Source organism: Terrapene carolina, unplaced genomic scaffold (genome assembly GCF_002925995.2).
Source record: "Terrapene carolina triunguis isolate 2854851 unplaced genomic scaffold, T_m_triunguis-2.0 Scaffold238, whole genome shotgun sequence".
Lineage (NCBI taxonomy): Eukaryota > Metazoa > Chordata > Testudines > Emydidae > Terrapene > Terrapene triunguis.
In genome coordinates this window covers 2,162,478-2,180,182 of record NW_020664589.1, presented here as the reverse complement: position 1 = coordinate 2,180,182, position 17,705 = coordinate 2,162,478, and the positions used below count along the sequence as shown (strand labels likewise).

Sequence of the window (17,705 nt, the reverse complement as noted above, 5' to 3'; positions counted from 1 at the left end):
TGGATTGGGTTGTTGTTTAAATGCAAGCTCAGTGACTTGAAGCTGCCTGGGTCTTGATGTCAGCAGTGGTGTTCCTGAACTCTTTGAGGCCACTGTGCTTTCAGAATTGTGGAGCTTTAATCGGGAGGTACGGTGGTAACTCATTCTATGCAACTTTCATTGTTGTTATAGGGGGAAAGTACATCAGGAAGGGAAGAGAAATCCAATTTCGTTTGAGCTGGCTCTCCGAATTCTTCTCCGGACTGTGAAAGCAAAACGGCATTGAGGAACCAACAGTGTCCCAAAGGAGCTGAATATCACCATGGGGCTTCCCATGCAGGTTTTGACCTGCGCCATCATAGCTTTGCTACACCACCATGTCAACGGTGGGCTCATCAAGAGAATTATCCGGCAGAAGCGGGAGACCGGGTTAAACGTGACCTTGCCAGAGGATAACCAGTCTGTGGTCTTTAACCACGTCTACAACATTAACGTACCCATGGGCTCCCTCTGCTCGGTGGACTTGGACTCAGCTAATGAGGACACGGACCTGAAGTCCCAGGTTGAGCCGAGCAAGACCTACCAGGAGCACACGGTGAATGAGGGGAACCAGATTGTCTTCACACATCGCATCAACATCCCCCGCCGGGCTTGTGGCTGTGCGGCTGCTCCTGACATCAAGGATCTGCTGAGCAGACTGGAGGAGCTGGAGGGGCTGGTATCCTCTCTACGAGAGCAGTGCTCCAGCAGTGCTGGCTGCTGCCCCAGCAGCCTAACAGCAGAAGGTAAGACGGACGGGCGAAGCTGCTGCATAGTAGAGTCTGGGTCCTGGCTGCAAATACATATTAGAGCTTGTTGAAAAACAGGGGGAAATGAATCCCAAATTGGAAATATTTTTGATCAGCTTGTGAAATGTTAAGCTACATTTGCAAGAGTTGGATTATCCACAGGCCATAGCCAGACAACTGTTGTTCATGAATCCCCCGGTTCATGAATCCCTTTGGGGCTTAGACTGCAGATCGGCAGCCACGTGCCTAGAGGGAGGCGGCAGCATGTGAGGCCAGAGGCTGAAACATGGGCACCTTGGGACCTCTTATCCTGAAAACGTAGGTGTCTGGATTAAGGTTCGGTGGGAGTTTTGTGGATCACAGCGCAGCCAAAACTGGGGCTTAGGTGCCAAAGTACCTTTGTGATCTGGGCTTTCAACACAGCTATGCTTTATTACAGCAGCTGAGAATCAGGACCTATATTATTATGATTATCATTTTGCAATGACGGAAAGTATTATCCACTGGCCTGGCCGGAAATCCATCAACGGGTCATGCCTTGCAACTTCAAAGTGCTGCCCAGACTCAAATTCCTCTTCTCTGCCTCCCCACTCCACCTTATCCCCATGTTACAGATGGGGTAAATGAGGCACCAAGACTATATATTGACAAGGCAGCATAGCCAGTGTGTTTGTACAGCACCTAGCACAATGGGTCCCCATTTTTGGCTGACCATTAGGTATGACTGTAATAAACATGACTAATAATAAATAATACATTGCCGGAGCCGAGATTGAAACTCAGGAATTCCTGGCTCCTAGTCCCAGTACAGGCTGTCGATGTAGCAATGAAAATGGAAGCTCTCTTCATTCTTGCTTCCAACTGTTCTCTAGTAAAGGCCAATGAAAATACAGCTCACAATAGACTATAGGCCAGGGTCAAGGGGAACAAATGGATGCAAGAAAGTTTTTATTTTATTGATGTTGAGAGGATGGGTCACACAGAAGAGCAAACACAGAACGTTAAAGTAGAACCTTGACCTACAGCCCATCTAAAGATTTTTATTTATACACAGCATCTTATATGGTGTCCTACTTTGGGGTCAGCATATGGTATATAATGATAAGATCTCTAATGGGACTGTCAGGAAAATTCCATCAGACATTGTGTCAGGGTCTTCGGGAAGGGCAGATAAAACCAATGAAAGGGACATACCTGCTAATCTACAAAATGCGGTCATTGGCAGCAGCTCTTCCCTGTTGTTAGTGTGAATTAAAGAGTTGTCAGTGAAATCAAATTTACAAGGGAAACGGGGATGTATTTTGGCTCTTTAAGATGCCTTGAAGAGACCTGATCTTCAGAAAATGCCGAGCAGCCACGCTGAAAATCAAGCCCCATTCAGGTGTCTTCAGTTGGGGGCCCAAAACTGAAGCTCCTGTAATCACTGGTTATTATAGAAAGTTTAGTCTTTTTAAAAAATGTCTTACCATTATCTCTTTTTTTTTTAAATTTAAACATACTTCTGCTCTTCTTGGGTTTGGTCGGGGCTGTCAGAGCAGCGGAATGAAGTGTGAGAAGCCATTTTCAGAGTATACGTGGCACAACCCAAACCTGAAGTGTGTAATCTTACAAAAAACTTTTGGATATTTATCCAAGCCAAATTTTTTGAGATTCACCCAACCCTTAATCACTATGTGATATTTGTGTGAGCAGGCCACGAATCCAAGCTCACTATCCACATTGGCACCATCCCACTACTGCCACCATTAACATTTTTTTAAGAGAAGAGGTAACAGTTGTCCCTGGGTTCAGTGGATGATGACCCCTGCCATTTTATACAAGCTTATAACATTTTGTAGCTGTGACTCGTCCCATATAAGTGGTACCAGAGTGCTCTTAGTAGCAATCTTGTGTGTCTAACTTCTGTGACACACACTACAACTCATTAGGTATAATGAGTTTTCTGATTCATTGATACAGGTCAAGTGGACACCACACCATATTGCAGCGGACGAGGGAACTACAGCAGTGAGCACTGTGGTTGCATTTGTGAACCTGGCTGGAAAGGACCCAACTGCTCAGAACCAGAATGCCTGAACAATTGCAACAACAAAGGCCGCTGTGTCAATGGCAAATGTATCTGTGATGAGGGCTTCACTGGGGAGGACTGCAGCCAGCTCACCTGCCCCAATGACTGCAGTGACCAAGGCAAATGCATCAATGGTGTGTGTTTGTGCTTTGAGGAGTACACCGGTGAGGACTGCAGTGAAGAGCTTTGCCCGGTGGCATGCAGTGAGCATGGAAAGTGTGTGAACGGGCGGTGTGTGTGCGACGAAGGCTTCGCTGGCGAGGACTGCAGTGAGCCGCTCTGCCTGAACAACTGCAATAACCGTGGGCGCTGCGTGGAGAAAGAGTGTGTGTGCAACGAAGGCTACACGGGTGAAGACTGTGGCGAGCTTATCTGCCCCAATGACTGCTACGACCGTGGCCGCTGTGTCAACGGGACCTGCTACTGTGACGAGGGCTTCACCGGGGAAGACTGCGGGGAGCTGACCTGCCCCAACAACTGCAACAACAACGGCCGCTGCAATGATGGGCTGTGCATCTGTAATGAGGGCTTTGTGGGCGACGACTGTAGCGAGCGGCGGTGCCCCAAGGACTGCAACAAGCGGGGGCGCTGCGTCAACGGGAAGTGCGTGTGCAACGAGGGCTTTGCTGGTGCCGCCTGTGGCCAAGTGAAGTGCCCCAAAGATTGTAACAAGCGGGGCCGCTGCGTCAACGGGCAGTGTGTGTGCCAGGAGGGCTTCATGGGCGAAGACTGCAGTGAGTTGCGGTGTCCCGGCGACTGTAGCAACCGGGGCCGCTGCGTCAACGGGCGGTGCGAGTGTGATGAGGGCTTCACAGGCGAGGATTGCAGCCAGCTGAAGTGTCCCAATGACTGTCACAACCGCGGGCGTTGCGTCAACAGGCAGTGCGTGTGCAACGAGGGCTTCATCGGCGAGGACTGCGGGGAGCTGAGGTGCCTCAATGATTGTAACAACCGGGGGCGCTGCGTCAACGGGCAGTGTGTGTGTGAAGAGGGCTTTGTGGGCGAGGACTGCGGAGAGCTGAGGTGTCCCAACAACTGTAATGAGCGCGGGCGCTGCATCAATGGGCAGTGCGTGTGCGACGAGGGGTACATGGGGGAGGACTGTGCTGAGCTGAGGTGCCCCAATGACTGCAACAACCGGGGGCTCTGCGTCAACGGGCTGTGCGAGTGTGACAATGGGTTCACAGAGATGGACTGTAGCCAACAGCGGTGCCCCAGTGACTGCAACAACCAGGGTCGCTGCATCAACGGACAGTGCCTGTGCGAAGAGGGCTTTGGAGGAGTGGACTGCAGTAAGCGATCCTGCCCCAACAACTGCAATGACATGGGCCGCTGTGTTGATGGGCAATGCATTTGTGATGATGGATACGAAGGGGATGACTGCTCCAATGGTAGGTTTTAGTGTCGGTCTCAGCCAGCCAACCACCCTTAAATTACCCTCTGTTTATCCATCAGCGAATGGAGATGTTAAGGGTTTTTCTTATAAAGCCGGGGTCTGATTTGGATCTTGTTTACGATGGTGTAAACCAGGAATGACCCCAGTGAAGTCAGTGGGGTTAAGGCAGCGTTTGGCCAAGGTGAGTGAGACCAGAATTCTTGTCATCTCTACTGTTCTTGGGTCTAATAGTTACCACTCGATGGCCGAGAGGCTGGTGAGGCTAACACTATAGCTATAGAGGGTCCTGTGGCACCTTTAAGACTAACAGAAGTATTGGGAGCATAAGCTTTCGTGGGTAAGAACCTCACTTCTTCAGACTTGCAGACTAACATGGCTACCCCTCTGATACTTGACACTATAGCTATGTTTCTCACCTCGTATAAATCTGTACAATCCCCATGGACTTCAGTGGATATGCAAAAAGAACAGGAGTACTTGTGGCACCTTAGAGACTAACAAATTTATTTGAGCATAAGCTTTCGTGGGCTACAGCCCACTTCATCAGGTGCATAGAATGGAACATATAGTAAGAAATATACATACATACAGAGAACATGAAAAGGTGGAAGTAGCCCTACCAACTGTAAAAGGCTAATTAATTAAGATGAGGTATTATCAGCAGGAGAAAAAAAACTTTTGTCGTGATAATCAAGATGGCCCGTTTTAGACAGTTGACAAGAAGGTGTGAGGATACTTAACATGGGGAAATAGATTCAATATGTGTAATGACCTAGCCACTCCCAGTCTCTATTCATTTCCCCATGCCTCCTGCACTTTTACTTTCCCATGACACTTCTTCTGTTGTATTCTTCTGTACTGGTTGTATCTAAAATACATCTGGTCAGCCATGGGGAAGCTAAAGAGTCCTAGAACTAGGGGGTCAGCTGGATTTGCCAAGGGAAGTAGATTTTTAAAGTGTAGAGTGAGCTTTGACTTGAAAATAAGACTTTCGGCCCTCCAGGAATACCGGAGTGTAGGCTAAAGACTTCACAGGTTGACAGCCTGAGTTCTGTATATTTCTGATGGCCAGGTTGCAGATTAAAGATGCATTTTCTATGTATGACGCCTCTTGTTCATGCTGAACTGGGAAAGTGGGAGGTTGCATCTGCAGCATAGCAACTGTTTCAGGAGTACAGAACAGAGTGCATGCCACGCTGTGGCACCATGCAACGAGAGACCAAGGAGCTCAGCTGGTTGACTGCTCCTTGGGAGTAAATCAGCTGTGGAATGGGCAGTCTTGGCTCCCATCCCCTCTGACTTGCTGGTCAGCAAAGCTGAGTCAGCACTGAGTCAGTTTTGTCATTTGGCACAAGCCATGGCCCTTAAGACAACGTGCGGTCACTCCTATAGGAGTTGTAACTCTTGGGCTACGAAACCCTGCTGTGTTTCTTTTGCTGTCCCTATGGTGACATTTCCAATTCTTTATCTCCTCCAGCTGCCTCCCAGCAGAAGAATCCTGAGTCACAGTTTGATCTCCCACCCATGAAAATCTGGAATAATTCCACTGAAATTGTTGGAGTAATTCCAGATAGCTGGCCTCTCCCAAGCTGACAGTAGGATTTGAACTCAGGATCTTCAGCAGTAAACTCATGGGCCATTAGCACTTGAGATAAATCACTAAGTCCCGTAACAAGCAGCTCTGGTGGCCATATAAACCTCTGTGCATCAGCCATTAGAGGAGGGCGTGTAGTACTATGAAGAGTGGTTGCATAGAGGTGTAAGAGCAGAAATTGGCCCACTGTTTTAATGTCTCCATTGATTTTTTTTTTCCCCCTGGCAGTGTCCCCTCCAAGCGATTTGACAGTGACAGACGTGACAGATAAGACTGTCAATCTGGAATGGAAGAATGAGAATCTAGTCAATGAGTATCTCATCACCTATGTTCCTACCAGTGTTGGTGGCCTAGAACTGCAGTTCAGGGTGCCTGGAAACGAGACATCTGCTACCATCCGTGAACTGGAGCCTGGTGTGGAATACTTTATCCGTGTGTTTGCCATCCTAAAGAACAAGAAGAGTATTCCAATCAGTGCCAGGGTGGCAACCTGTGAGTTTAAAATAAACACAAATCTCTATATTTGACCACCTCTCTTCACCCTAATATACATTTACGTGTCTCTTTTCTTTTTTATTATTATTCTTTTTCTGTTGTATTCCTCTTAAAGTCTGGACCAAGCCAGAGTCTCCTCAGTTTTCTTTTCCAATCTCTGCTTGCAATGGTATGCCTTCAAAACGATAGAATTACAGTACTGGAGCTTTCCTGCTCTGACAGTACTGGAGCTTTTCTGCTCTGCACAAGGCCTTCCATTGAATATCATTGGGTTCCTGTAAACCAAAACTCTGTCTTCTGTCATGACAGGCTACAGTTTAAGGCTTTGGGACTCTGCCTGTAAAATTGTTTTCATGCATCCAAGTAAAAGTATTTGGCTCAATACTATTGTAATTGGATTTTCAATGCTTCCCAGTACAAATCACTTCCGTTGCACATCTATCTCACCTTTCTTTATGATATCTCAATGCTTTTCACTACTGCAAGGTTCAGCCTTTTGAAAGGCATGCCATACCGTACTATTCTACACCAATGGCCCTCTAGCTCTATAATAACACTATTAAAAGCTGTTGCTGTAGAATATTATTCTTTATTTTTAAGAGTAATGTGCACCATCAAAGCCAGATTAAATAAGTGCATTCACTCTTCCTTATCCTCATGCTTCAATCTTGCCACCGAAATATGCTAATATATTTCCAGTTGGCCCACTTGAGAAAGCAGCAGCATTGTGGGTATATATAATATATTTGATGATTTACTGCATGAATGTGCTAATTACTGTGCTTGGAAAGGTTCTAAGGAAGGGAACTACCACCTGTAAGTAGAAGAGGCTAAAGTCTGATCCTCTGCTTTAACATATATTGCTGCAGTGTACCACAGAACTGCTAAATTGGCAAGTACATAGCTATGCATGTCTCTTAAAAGGCATCAACATATGTGTGGGTGTGGCAGATTTTTTTGGGGGGTGGGTCTGGAAATCAAAGATGATTTAAAAAGTCCTAAAAAAGAAAAAATGTAGGGAAGTTGGACTATGAATCCCCCTTCTTTGCAAAAGGGAAGGAAGATTCTTGACGGCATTTTTAGTCTTGCTAAAGCTTTATCTACAGGGGCTGGAGAGGTGGGAGGGAGGAGTCAGGATGGTGGATAGATTTTCCTATAGTTTGGTGGGTCCCAAATTAACTCTGGCATCTTTGGGGACAGAAAAAAAAGTCATCCATCCATCTACAGAACCCACCTTTGATATCTGTCCACCATGTGCTTGTTCATTGTACTAATTGCCTATCTATCTATCTATCTATCTTATCCAGTTTTTTCTATAGCACCCATCACTGTACTATGTAAGCATTTTGTAGTATCTCAAAACATCCCCAGTGATTTTCACCACGATACTTGTTTGTGAATACCTAGTTCTCTGATCTGAGGGGACACTATGACCCATGCAGCTACCCTCTTGCTGTTTCTCCTCATAGATCTACCTGCCCCTGAAGGCCTGAAATTCAAATCCATCAGGGAGACATCCGTGCAGGTGGAGTGGGAGCCTCTGAACATTTCATTTGATGGCTGGGAGCTCATCTTCCGAAATATGGTAAGGAAAAAGCGCATCCCGTGACGCCTCCGTGTACAAATGCAGAGTGTTGGGCTTTTTTTATGCCGCATTCGAACCAGAGCTGGCCAGAGAATGCCCATTTTATTTCACAATACCTTTTGAGGGTTTTAATATTTGTTTTTGTTCCTCGTTGGAATGAAAACCAAACTTTCCCAATGTTTTCACAAAATGGAATTGTTCCAAAAGGTTTGTTTTGGATTCGGTGCTGTCTCTCTGGAAATCACCAGAGAGCCCCTTCATGGACCTCAGAAACCTTCCCATCAAAAACTTCATTAAAATCAATTTGTCTTCAGGAAATGTTCGAGTTTGGACGAATAAAAAAGCAGTTCGTCCAACTTCAATTTTAACCAAGTGCCTTGTGCGTTACAGAAAAAGGAAGATAATGGGGACATAACCAACAGTTTGAAGAGGCCAGACACATCATATATGCAGCCAGGTCTGGCACCAGGACAACAGTATAACGTATCCCTGCATGTAGTGAAAAACAAAACCAGAGGACCTGGGCTGTCTAGAGTGTTTACCACAAGTAAGTACTATTCTGTTATTTGGTGTATTCTGTGGAGATGCTAAACAGGAGGCGAACCAAGCCACACTTTCAAAAGTTTCCCCTTTTGAAAACACGTAGCCGGGAAGAGCTGAAGTAGCTGACACAAGGAATCCCTGGGTTACCTGTCTGGGGAGGAAAGGATACAGTGGGCCAGCATACACTTTATTCCTGTTCAGAGAGTGCAACCAAGCGAAACAGGCTCCGCATCCTTAACCCACCACATGGAAACTACTTGGCACCATCAGGATTCCTGGTGCAGCTGGAGAACCTGCTTGGACTTCTGCTTATACTTGCTGTGCTAGTGCAGGACTGGCTCCGTATACATCCCTTTTCCTTCCTGCGTAACACAGCACTTTCCATCTGCATCGGTAGAATGTTATGGGCCATAAGTAAGTCGACATGAAGATGAGTTTCAGCTAATAGGAGCCACTCATTTTAACACTTACTTCCTGGTCTGGCCGTAAGCAATCGATCTTCTGGGATCGATTTATCGCATCTTGTCTAGACGTGATAAATCGATCCCGGATCGATCCCGGAAGTGCTCGCCGTCGACGCCGGTACTCCAGCTCGGCGAGAGGAGTACACGGCATCGACGGGGGAGCCTGCCTGCCGCGTCTGGACCCGCGGTAAGTTCGAACTACGGTACTTCGAATTCAGCTACGTTATTAACGTAGCTGAATTTGCGTACCTTAGTTCGAAGTGGAGGGTTAGTGTGGACCAGGCCTTTGATTCAACGAATAAGGGTCAATGTCGAGTCTGTGTTTGATCTCTCTACGATGGGATCAGAAAGTTCATGTTTTTCCTCTTTCCATAACAGAGCTTGATGGCCCGAGCCAGATTGAGGCAAGGGATGTGACAGACACCACAGCTTTAATCACATGGTTCAAACCTTTGGCTGAAATTGATGACATAGAGCTCACCTACGGACCCAAGGATGTTCCAGGGGGCAGGACGACCATCGACCTCGCTGAGGATGAAAGCCAGTATTCCATTGGGAATCTGAAGCCACACACAGAGTATGAGGTGACGCTGATCTCTCGGCGCAGGGACATGGCTAGCGACCCTGTGAAGGAAACCTTTGTCACAGGTAAAGAGTTTGTTCGGAGATGGTCATAGCTTCTTGTCTTCTGCTCTACTCCAATCACCATCAACACATCCATGCTAATTAGCTGTAGCATGTTGTTTCACTTCAGTTATTATGCCAGCACAGCACTGTACCAGTCACAGAGGTTTATGGAAGTCGAGTAAAATTTTCAAAAATGACTTAGGAACCTAGATCCCATTGCTTTTCCAAGAGACTTAGGCTCCTAAGTGCCTGCATCTCTTTTGAAAAATGAAATTAGGTTCCCAGATCATATAGGACCTTTTGATACTTTTATCCTGAATCTCCCATTTTTCCCCCATCAACAAACAGTGTTCCTCCTACCTTATCTGCCTGCCTGTCTGTTTATTGATCTAAAGTTTTCCTATAACTGCCATCACCACAGTGTCTAGTTCTGAACAGATGTATTATTCTGCCTACATCCATTGTGGATTAGAAGAGAACTCTCTTCTTTTTTCCTTCCTTGGTCCTGGGAATCCACTGCCTGCTTTTTGTTTTTAATTCAGTTTCACCTTTGGTTATGCTGGGAATGTTTTCGTAAAAGGTTTCAGAGGGGTAGCCGTGTTAGTCTGTATCAGCAAAAACAACGAGGAGTCCTTGTGACACCTTATAGACTAACAAATGTATTTATGTATTTATGCCCAAATAAATTTGTTAGTCTCTAAGGTGCCACAAGGACTCCTCGTTGTTGTTGTTTTTGTAAAAGGTGTGCAATTTAGCATGCAGTCATGGTTTGGATCTGTTAATGGAGCCATATGACAATGCTGGGGAATAAATGGAACAGGGAGAATGAAATCCTCTCTTGCCCCAGGATGGAGTTGTTTCACCAAAGCAGGACTTGAGTCCATTATGGGAGTGAATGATGATAGCTCATGGAATTTTTAGATAAAATCCCTATTTCACTCCAAGAGATGAGACTCCTTTAGGCCAGGGTTGGAGTGTATCTTCTGAATACTGAATTCCAGGGCTGGTCAACAATTTTCCGTCACAACTTTTATGGGATGGAAAATTGGGTTTTTGATGAAACAAAATGAAAAATTTTCACAGGAGGTGTCTGCTTTCCTTGAAGTGGTAACTTCTGTGGGAAAATTGATCTCATCTTGTAGATGGTATCATATGCCAGGCGTATGAATCATTCTTTCCTTCTGTCCTGAGAGAGAAAACCTTTTTTCCCCTCTTCAGGCTTGGATGCACCAAAGAACCTGAAGCGACTGTCTCAGACAGACAACAGTATCACCTTGGAGTGGAAGAACAGTCAAGCCAGCATCGATAACTACAGAATCAAGTTCGCTCCCATCTCAGGTGGAGACCATGCTGAGATAACTGTGCCAAGGAGTAACCAGGCCACAACCAAGACAACGCTCACAGGTAGGATCAAAGTGAGATTGCTGTTAATGTAACTGGCACCAGTAACCATCCAGAGATCTGACCTCCTATCACCATGATGACCTGTGGCAAGGTGTAAAGGCATGTAAGAGGTTACAAATAGAACCGAGGTACCCTGCCTGTCACATGGTTGATCTGGGGCAGGGCTCTAAAAACAAAGAGGAAGCTACTGCAAGGAGAAGGCCTTGTCCTCTCCCCTCCCAGCTGTTGGCTGTTTTGAAATCTTAGGTTAATAAAACTAGCCATGAGTAAAGGGCTTTTGAATTGAACCAGAGTTTGGGCTTTAAGTCCCCAGCTGGTGCCTCAGCCCACCATAATATTTATATAATCACAACATAATTGCATCAATATTCAATAACAGCATTGTTTTCATTAGGGTCCCATAAGCTATCTAGAGAGATCTGCTTTTCCTTTGCTCTGAACAGAACTTTCCCCGACACTAAGAATTATATATGCACAACAAAGGAACAGGAGACCCACTTAGGGTAAATTACTGTATCTTCTGAATGGATTACAAAGAATTTACAAAAATGTGGAGCTATAAAGAGTCACATTGGAGAGATGTAAAGAGAAATGTGAATATATGAAAGAGACTTTAAAAACACACCAAAATCCATGCAGATTGGGATAATAAGTGTATTTGAATCTTTTATGGTAGAGAAAATATTCAGGATGTAAAAGACTTTGAAGATGATTTAGACACCAGGAATCTCATTTTTTACTAACTTGGGTACACAGTATCTTTGTTCCTGTCAAGAGCCACATTTTCAGCCTGAGGGCCAGATTTTTAAAGGTATTTAAAGATGCAGATAGGTGCCTAGTGGAATTTTCAAATCCATTTTGAAATCAATGGCAGTTGATTTTAGGTAACTTTGAGATCTCTCTAGGTGCCTCTCTGAATCTCCAGGCACCTAAATACCTTTAAAAATCTGACACCAAGTCTCTGGTTCTCCATGCCACTTTTGCATGTGCTTGCAAAAGTAAGCATGCACCTTTTTATGCTTGCAAGTTGACCTCTTGCCTGCAAGTTAGTCAGTTGGGATTTTCACATTCAACATGGATGTCTGCACACTCGTGCAAGTCCAATTTATTTAAATCATCATCTCTTTGAGGCAGGAACTGTCACTTTTTATGATGTTTGTACAGTGCCTAGCACACAGGGATCCTGATCTTGGTTGGAGTCTCTAGGTAATGCAATAATAATAATAAATAATCAAGTTGACTGTGCATGCAAAAGTTTTTTCCTCCACATTGGAGGCCAGCTAGAGACTGCCTGAAAATTTGGCTCTTAATGTTCATGGAAAAGGAAAGATCCCGTGCCACCACACACTACAGCTTTCTTATGAAAAACAAAACCAAGAAACATTTTATCTAGCACCATCCCTAAACAGTGACACATCTCTACACATTCACCATAGGTCTGAGGCCTGGAACTGAATATGGCATTGGAGTGACAGCAGTGAAGCAGGACAGAGAAAGTACTCCCGCTACTATCAATGCTGCAACCGGTGAGATGATCCTTTCTCTTGGCCACACGGGGTGAAAGGGCAAAGAAAGCCAGAGCCATTCAAGAGCCCCAGTTAGGGACCAAGTGTAGATATATAAAATTATAAATTAATTTGGAGCTATTCTATCTTGTAGAACTGGAAGGGACCTTTCAAGGTCATCGAGTCCAGCCGCCTGCCTTCACTAGCAGGACCAAGTACTGATTTTGCCCCAGATCCCTAAGTGGCCCCCTCAAGGATTGAACTCACAACCCTGGGTTTAGCAAGCCAATGCTCAAACCACTGAGCTATCCCTCCTCCTAAATTGTAAATTGTGCAGTCCTCATGGTCTCGTCCACTAAAAGTGAATGTTGTTGCTGGGGAAAAGAGAAAATCCCACAAAATTTGGTACAGTCCAGTTCCAAATATATAAAATGTTAATAATGGGTACAATTAACCCTTGGGATAGCTTAGTGAGGGACGTGGCAAATTCTCCATCTCTGGGAGTCTTTTAACCAGGATTGGATGTCGTCCTAAAAACTTGCTCTAGTTCAATGGATCTCAACCTTTTTTGTATCCAGACCTCTGTTTCCATACTAGTATCCCCCTTTCTGTTATCACTGTGGGAAGGGCAGTGTGATTGCAACCCCCTGATACCTGTCTGTGGTACCCACCGTCCCCATGACTGCCAGGCTGAGAACCTGTGCTCTAGGTTCAAAACACAGTTCAATGAGGGAATTACCGGCTGAAACTGAATGTTGTTAAAAAATGAATAAACCAGGGGGTCAGATTCTGCCTCTCTTCCATGCAGCCCTGTTGAAATGAATGTTCGTGAGGGAGATCTGGATTCAGTTTGGTTTGCATATAAACAGAACGTCACCTGCTACGACTTAGACCAAGGAATAGGGTCTGAAAGGCATAGAAAGGGAAATCAGGCTAGTGTTATACAGTGAATCTATTAAGGCAGCGGGTATAATTATGGCTCTTTCTCCAGTTAGCTGACAGAATACCCGCATGGCAGTACACAGCTCCTGCACCGAGGAACATAAAAAATTCTGACGTATAAATAACCTCTGTGGTTTAACGTGCAGATCTGGATAATCCCAAGGACTTGGCGGTCAGTGATAGCACTGAAATGACCCTCTCCCTCAGCTGGAGAAGACCACTGGCCAAGTTTGACCGCTACCGCCTCACTTACATGATCCCCTCTGGGAGGAAGAATGAAATTGAGATACCAGCAGATAGCACCTCTTACATCTTGCGAGGGCTGGAGCCTGGTACAGAATATACCATCACCCTCGTGGCAGAGAAAGGCAGGCACAAGAGCAAACCCACAATGGTGAAGGGGTCTACCGGTAAGTAACAGGGTCTGAATGGGTGCACTGTGTCAGATCCTCTTAACAAGCGGGTGAGATGGGCCAAGCAGAATGTCACCGGCTTTCCAAGACGCTGCTGGGGAGCAGCTTTGAACACGTCAGCTGGCTGCAAAAACCTGGTTACTCTCTGTGAAAGCCGAACTGAGGTGTAGCCCCGCTTTTTCCTTATCCCTTTGTTTCTCTCCATCTCCCTCTGTTGTGTGCTTGCTTATCCCTTAAGGAGACCCACACAATACACTTATTCTCCAGCAGGGGATGGACAACCTCGTTCTTTGCTTTAAATTGGACGATTTTGTGTGTGTCTGTCTAATGGTTTATTTGGTTTCCTTACACTCTAGCAATCAAAGAAGAAGGGGGACTACGATGTTAACAACACACCCCTTTAACATTCCCCTACACACACCTTAATGAATTTTCATTGCAGCCTTTCTTGACACTGAAAGCATCAGAACATTGTTGGAGCCCTCACAATTCCGCTTTTGCCTGTCACCGTTTTTCTCTTTCAATAGCATAAGAAAGCTGATGTCATAATGCTAGTCTCCGTCCCTTCAGTCCATTGGCTAGCATGACTGCTACACTTCTATAAAAAAGAGCCCATTCTTCCACCAGTATTCACCTTGAGCAGTACCCTATTCCTCAAGGAGTTTCTACTGAAGACAGTGGGGTTTCTTGTTGAGTTCATTGTGTAAATGGGCTATGTCAGGCTACGGCCTTAGGGTAAAAGATAATCAGCTCCTACATGTTTTCAGAGTGTTCTACGTTTAAATATTGTGGGCTAGCACTCACCTGGTGTAAATCAGCGTAGCTGCACTGAAAACAGTGAGGTTACATCAGTTGGCACCAGCTGAAGATCTGGGCCTGAGAGTTTCATCTTCTTTCTCTCAAGTCCATCTAGAGTACAAACCCATGCAAGAAATCCCAGATCTTACAAATTAGCAGTTGTAAACAAGAGAACACTGCCTGGTATTGTGAAGTCTGAAAATTAAAGTAGGCACCTTATTTTGCGGCCACACAGTCAATCCAATCCAACCCAACCTTATTTTCCATTTTAATTTTCATGCCAACTGTACCTATAAATGGTTTACAGAGTTGGATAATTCAAGACAGCTGAGAGTTCATATGCTGTAAACATCCACATTAAGTAAATTGTATGATGAATAAATAAGGCCAGTAGCCAAGTGGGAGAAAACATAGGAGGCACTGACACACAGAACAAAGCGGAAGGTCTACACTGCAGGGATGAAGAAAGCTTTGATCTTTCCAGGGTTGTTTCTCCCCCTTCTCTTTGAAGAATCTTCAGACCCTCACAGGAAATACACATAGAGGGTGAAAAGGCTTAAACAACATACATCAGAAGGACCTTGCTGTGGAGTTTCACAAGCTAGTCATTTCCAGCATCAGAATCAAAGCCCCCAAGCCTTATTCTTTATCTTCTTGGGATATTTAAAAAAAAAATGCATGAAACCAGTGTAATGTTCTAAGTGTTTGCTCTGGCCCATGAATAAACCGAGAAGCTCCGGAAGCAACACCTGAGAGGCAGCAGTATTAGTTGATGTAACGTTTCTTTGGGATCTGTCCCTTGATTGGGGACGGATGCATCCCAAATGCATAAGAATCAGGAGCTGTAAAATAAGATCTTGTGGGTGTGTGAACTGGGGGCTTGCTTCTTTCATTATTCCGTCCATGTCCCAGCATGTGTGAGATCCTCCAGTCCTCAGGTGAAGCAAAACAAATCTTGTTAGCTCACACACTCTGCCCACAGCTATAGATGGCTTTCGCGCCGTTTCACCACGGGGCGGCAGGGGAGTGCTTGCTCTGGACAGCAGGGAGCAGAGAGTAACTGATTCAAGTGGAAGGCACCAGGAGCATGGCTAGGACCGAACTAGCTCTTTGTATCCTAGGAAGGATGAAGTGGAGGAACCCAGGGGCGCAGCTTGGAAACACTTGTTCATTAAAAGAGAGATCTGTCCTCCTCCCTGGGGGGGGGGGGGAGAAGGAAACTGATTCATATGCAGCTTATAGAATGCAATCTCCTTTAGGGCAGGGAGTATTTGCTTTCAAAGGTCCCTTCCTTTTCCCATGTTGTGTATTTTAGTCTTTCTCCTTAATCCTTCCTGACTTGTTCAGTCAGGCCTGCAGAGGTCAGGGAGCCTTTGGTTTTGTTTTGCAGGGGTTTTTTTGTTTGCATCAGTCAATTATCTCCTACTGAAATCTTGTAAGATAGGCGTTGCTCCGGCCCTTGAGCTGAAGACATTATTTTCTTATGCATTGTATGTTTGGCTGGTTCTCCCTCATACTTTCTTCAATCTCCCTCTGAGAATATAAACAACACCCACCCCCTTTGCGTGCGCACATACACACACACAAATTAAGAATCTTTGCGAATTGTGTAGCACGCTGGCAAAGGGTGTGTCACAATCTCCTTCAGTGGCCAGCCCATTAGTGGATAACAGTCATCTACTGCTACCAAGTAACTGAATGGATCCTTTAGCTCATGTGGTAGAGGTTTGTGCTTTGGTGCTGAAGGTCCTGGTTTCAAAATCTGCTTAGATGGTTCTACTCACGGCCAGGTGATCAGTATGAAATGCACAGTTCATTGACTTTTGTTCTTTGAAAAAAGGAAGGAATTAAGTATTTCATATTCTACCCTTTGCTTGTTTGTTTCTTTATAGCCACACATAGTCTAGATCTAAAGTGGGAGCCGACTCCTGGCCCAGAGGAGTACTCTGGATCTTGGAGCTCAGAGGCCTCTGGGATGGGGGAGGATACGCTGAGGGATGTTGTGGTCTCCAATGTGACAGCGCATGGCTTTAGTCTCTCGTGGAAGGCGGACTCAGGAGCCTACACTAGTTTTGTGGTGGAGTACAAGGAGGTGGCGTGGGCAGCTGGGCCCCTTGCAGAAGTCTTCCTGCCTGGAGACTCCTTAGGCACTGTGATTGATGGCCTCCAGGCTAACACATCCTATAAAATCAAGGTGTACGGAATGATTGGAGGACAGCGCTCCCATCCTCTTGAAGCTGTGGCTACAACAGGTACATCCTTTCAGTTATTAACTAAGGGGTCCCTAATCATGGTCCACTTTGTTAGTTGTTCCACCCAAGAGCGTGGTATGTTTGCAGTTTAGAATGATATGATAAGCAAAGGGGAATAAGCCATGTATTAGCTGGAAAGACCATTTCTCCAGCATATCTTTCCAAATACATTTATCGAGGCATAACCCACATAGCCCAGCTTTGAGGAAACTGAGAAGTCAGATTGCATCTTTGTTTCTCCCTGCTCCAATTCTGGAGCAGTGCCTGAGTAGCATAATGTGGATGCTGGAGAAGGAGGGACAGTAATACGTTATGCATGAGTGGCATGTGGAAATAAATGAATGGACTTTATAATAGCTGGGAGCCCTCTTAACATTCCTCTGCAACGGTGCACAGATTGTTCAGTGACTACTGGCATGTCTTGGATGAGATGCTCTCTTGTCTCTGGAAGTGAGTTACAGGTCAAGAGCTGAATGGGAGCATGGCTTGGAGAGGGTAGCTTCCTACTCTGTTGAATGACTAAAGAAGATTCATTCTATCTGCTGAGGACCTTGACAATATTCTGTGCCAGTCCTTCTTTCTCTTATGGCTTCTGCTTGTCTGAAGTTGTGTCCCCGTTTTCCCACGCTCAAAGTAACATTATCAACAATGAATAGGTGAGTCAGCCTGACAGGAACCTACAGTGATTACCATTGAAAAATAATTTGCCAACAGATGCTACACAGTTACCACATCTGATTCCTGTTTGAAGCAAAGGCATAAATGGGTATTGCAGATATCAGTGTGCAGCGACTACTGGCAATACAGAATTTTTAATGGTAGCCATTGTGGTTTGTTAATCCATCACAAGCA

At 45.4% G+C, this 17,705-nt stretch overlaps 1 protein-coding gene across 9 annotated transcripts in view; it reads left to right on the top strand.

Annotated features, from left to right (window-relative positions):
* TNC (tenascin C) overlaps positions 1-17,705 on the top strand; it is a 96,893-nt gene that overhangs the window by 35,910 nt on the left and 43,278 nt on the right. For 5 of the 9 annotated variants that reach the window (XM_026657315.1, XM_026657314.2, XM_026657313.2 and 2 more), the window contains exons 2-11: positions 172-764; positions 2,727-4,226; positions 6,054-6,317; positions 7,790-7,905; positions 8,296-8,452; positions 9,291-9,560; positions 10,758-10,943; positions 12,380-12,469; positions 13,537-13,800; positions 16,494-16,853. In XM_026657315.1, coding sequence (XP_026513100.1) covers positions 302-764; positions 2,727-4,226; positions 6,054-6,317; positions 7,790-7,905; positions 8,296-8,452; positions 9,291-9,560; positions 10,758-10,943; positions 12,380-12,469; positions 13,537-13,800; positions 16,494-16,853 — 3,670 coding nt within the window. In that variant the 5' untranslated portion in view covers positions 172-301. The remainder of the gene's footprint in view (positions 1-171; positions 765-2,726; positions 4,227-6,053; positions 6,318-7,789; positions 7,906-8,295; positions 8,453-9,290; positions 9,561-10,757; positions 10,944-12,379; positions 12,470-13,536; positions 13,801-16,493; positions 16,854-17,705) is intronic. The other 4 variants (XM_026657316.2, XM_026657318.1, XM_026657322.2 and 1 more) reach the window with 1 other exon arrangement.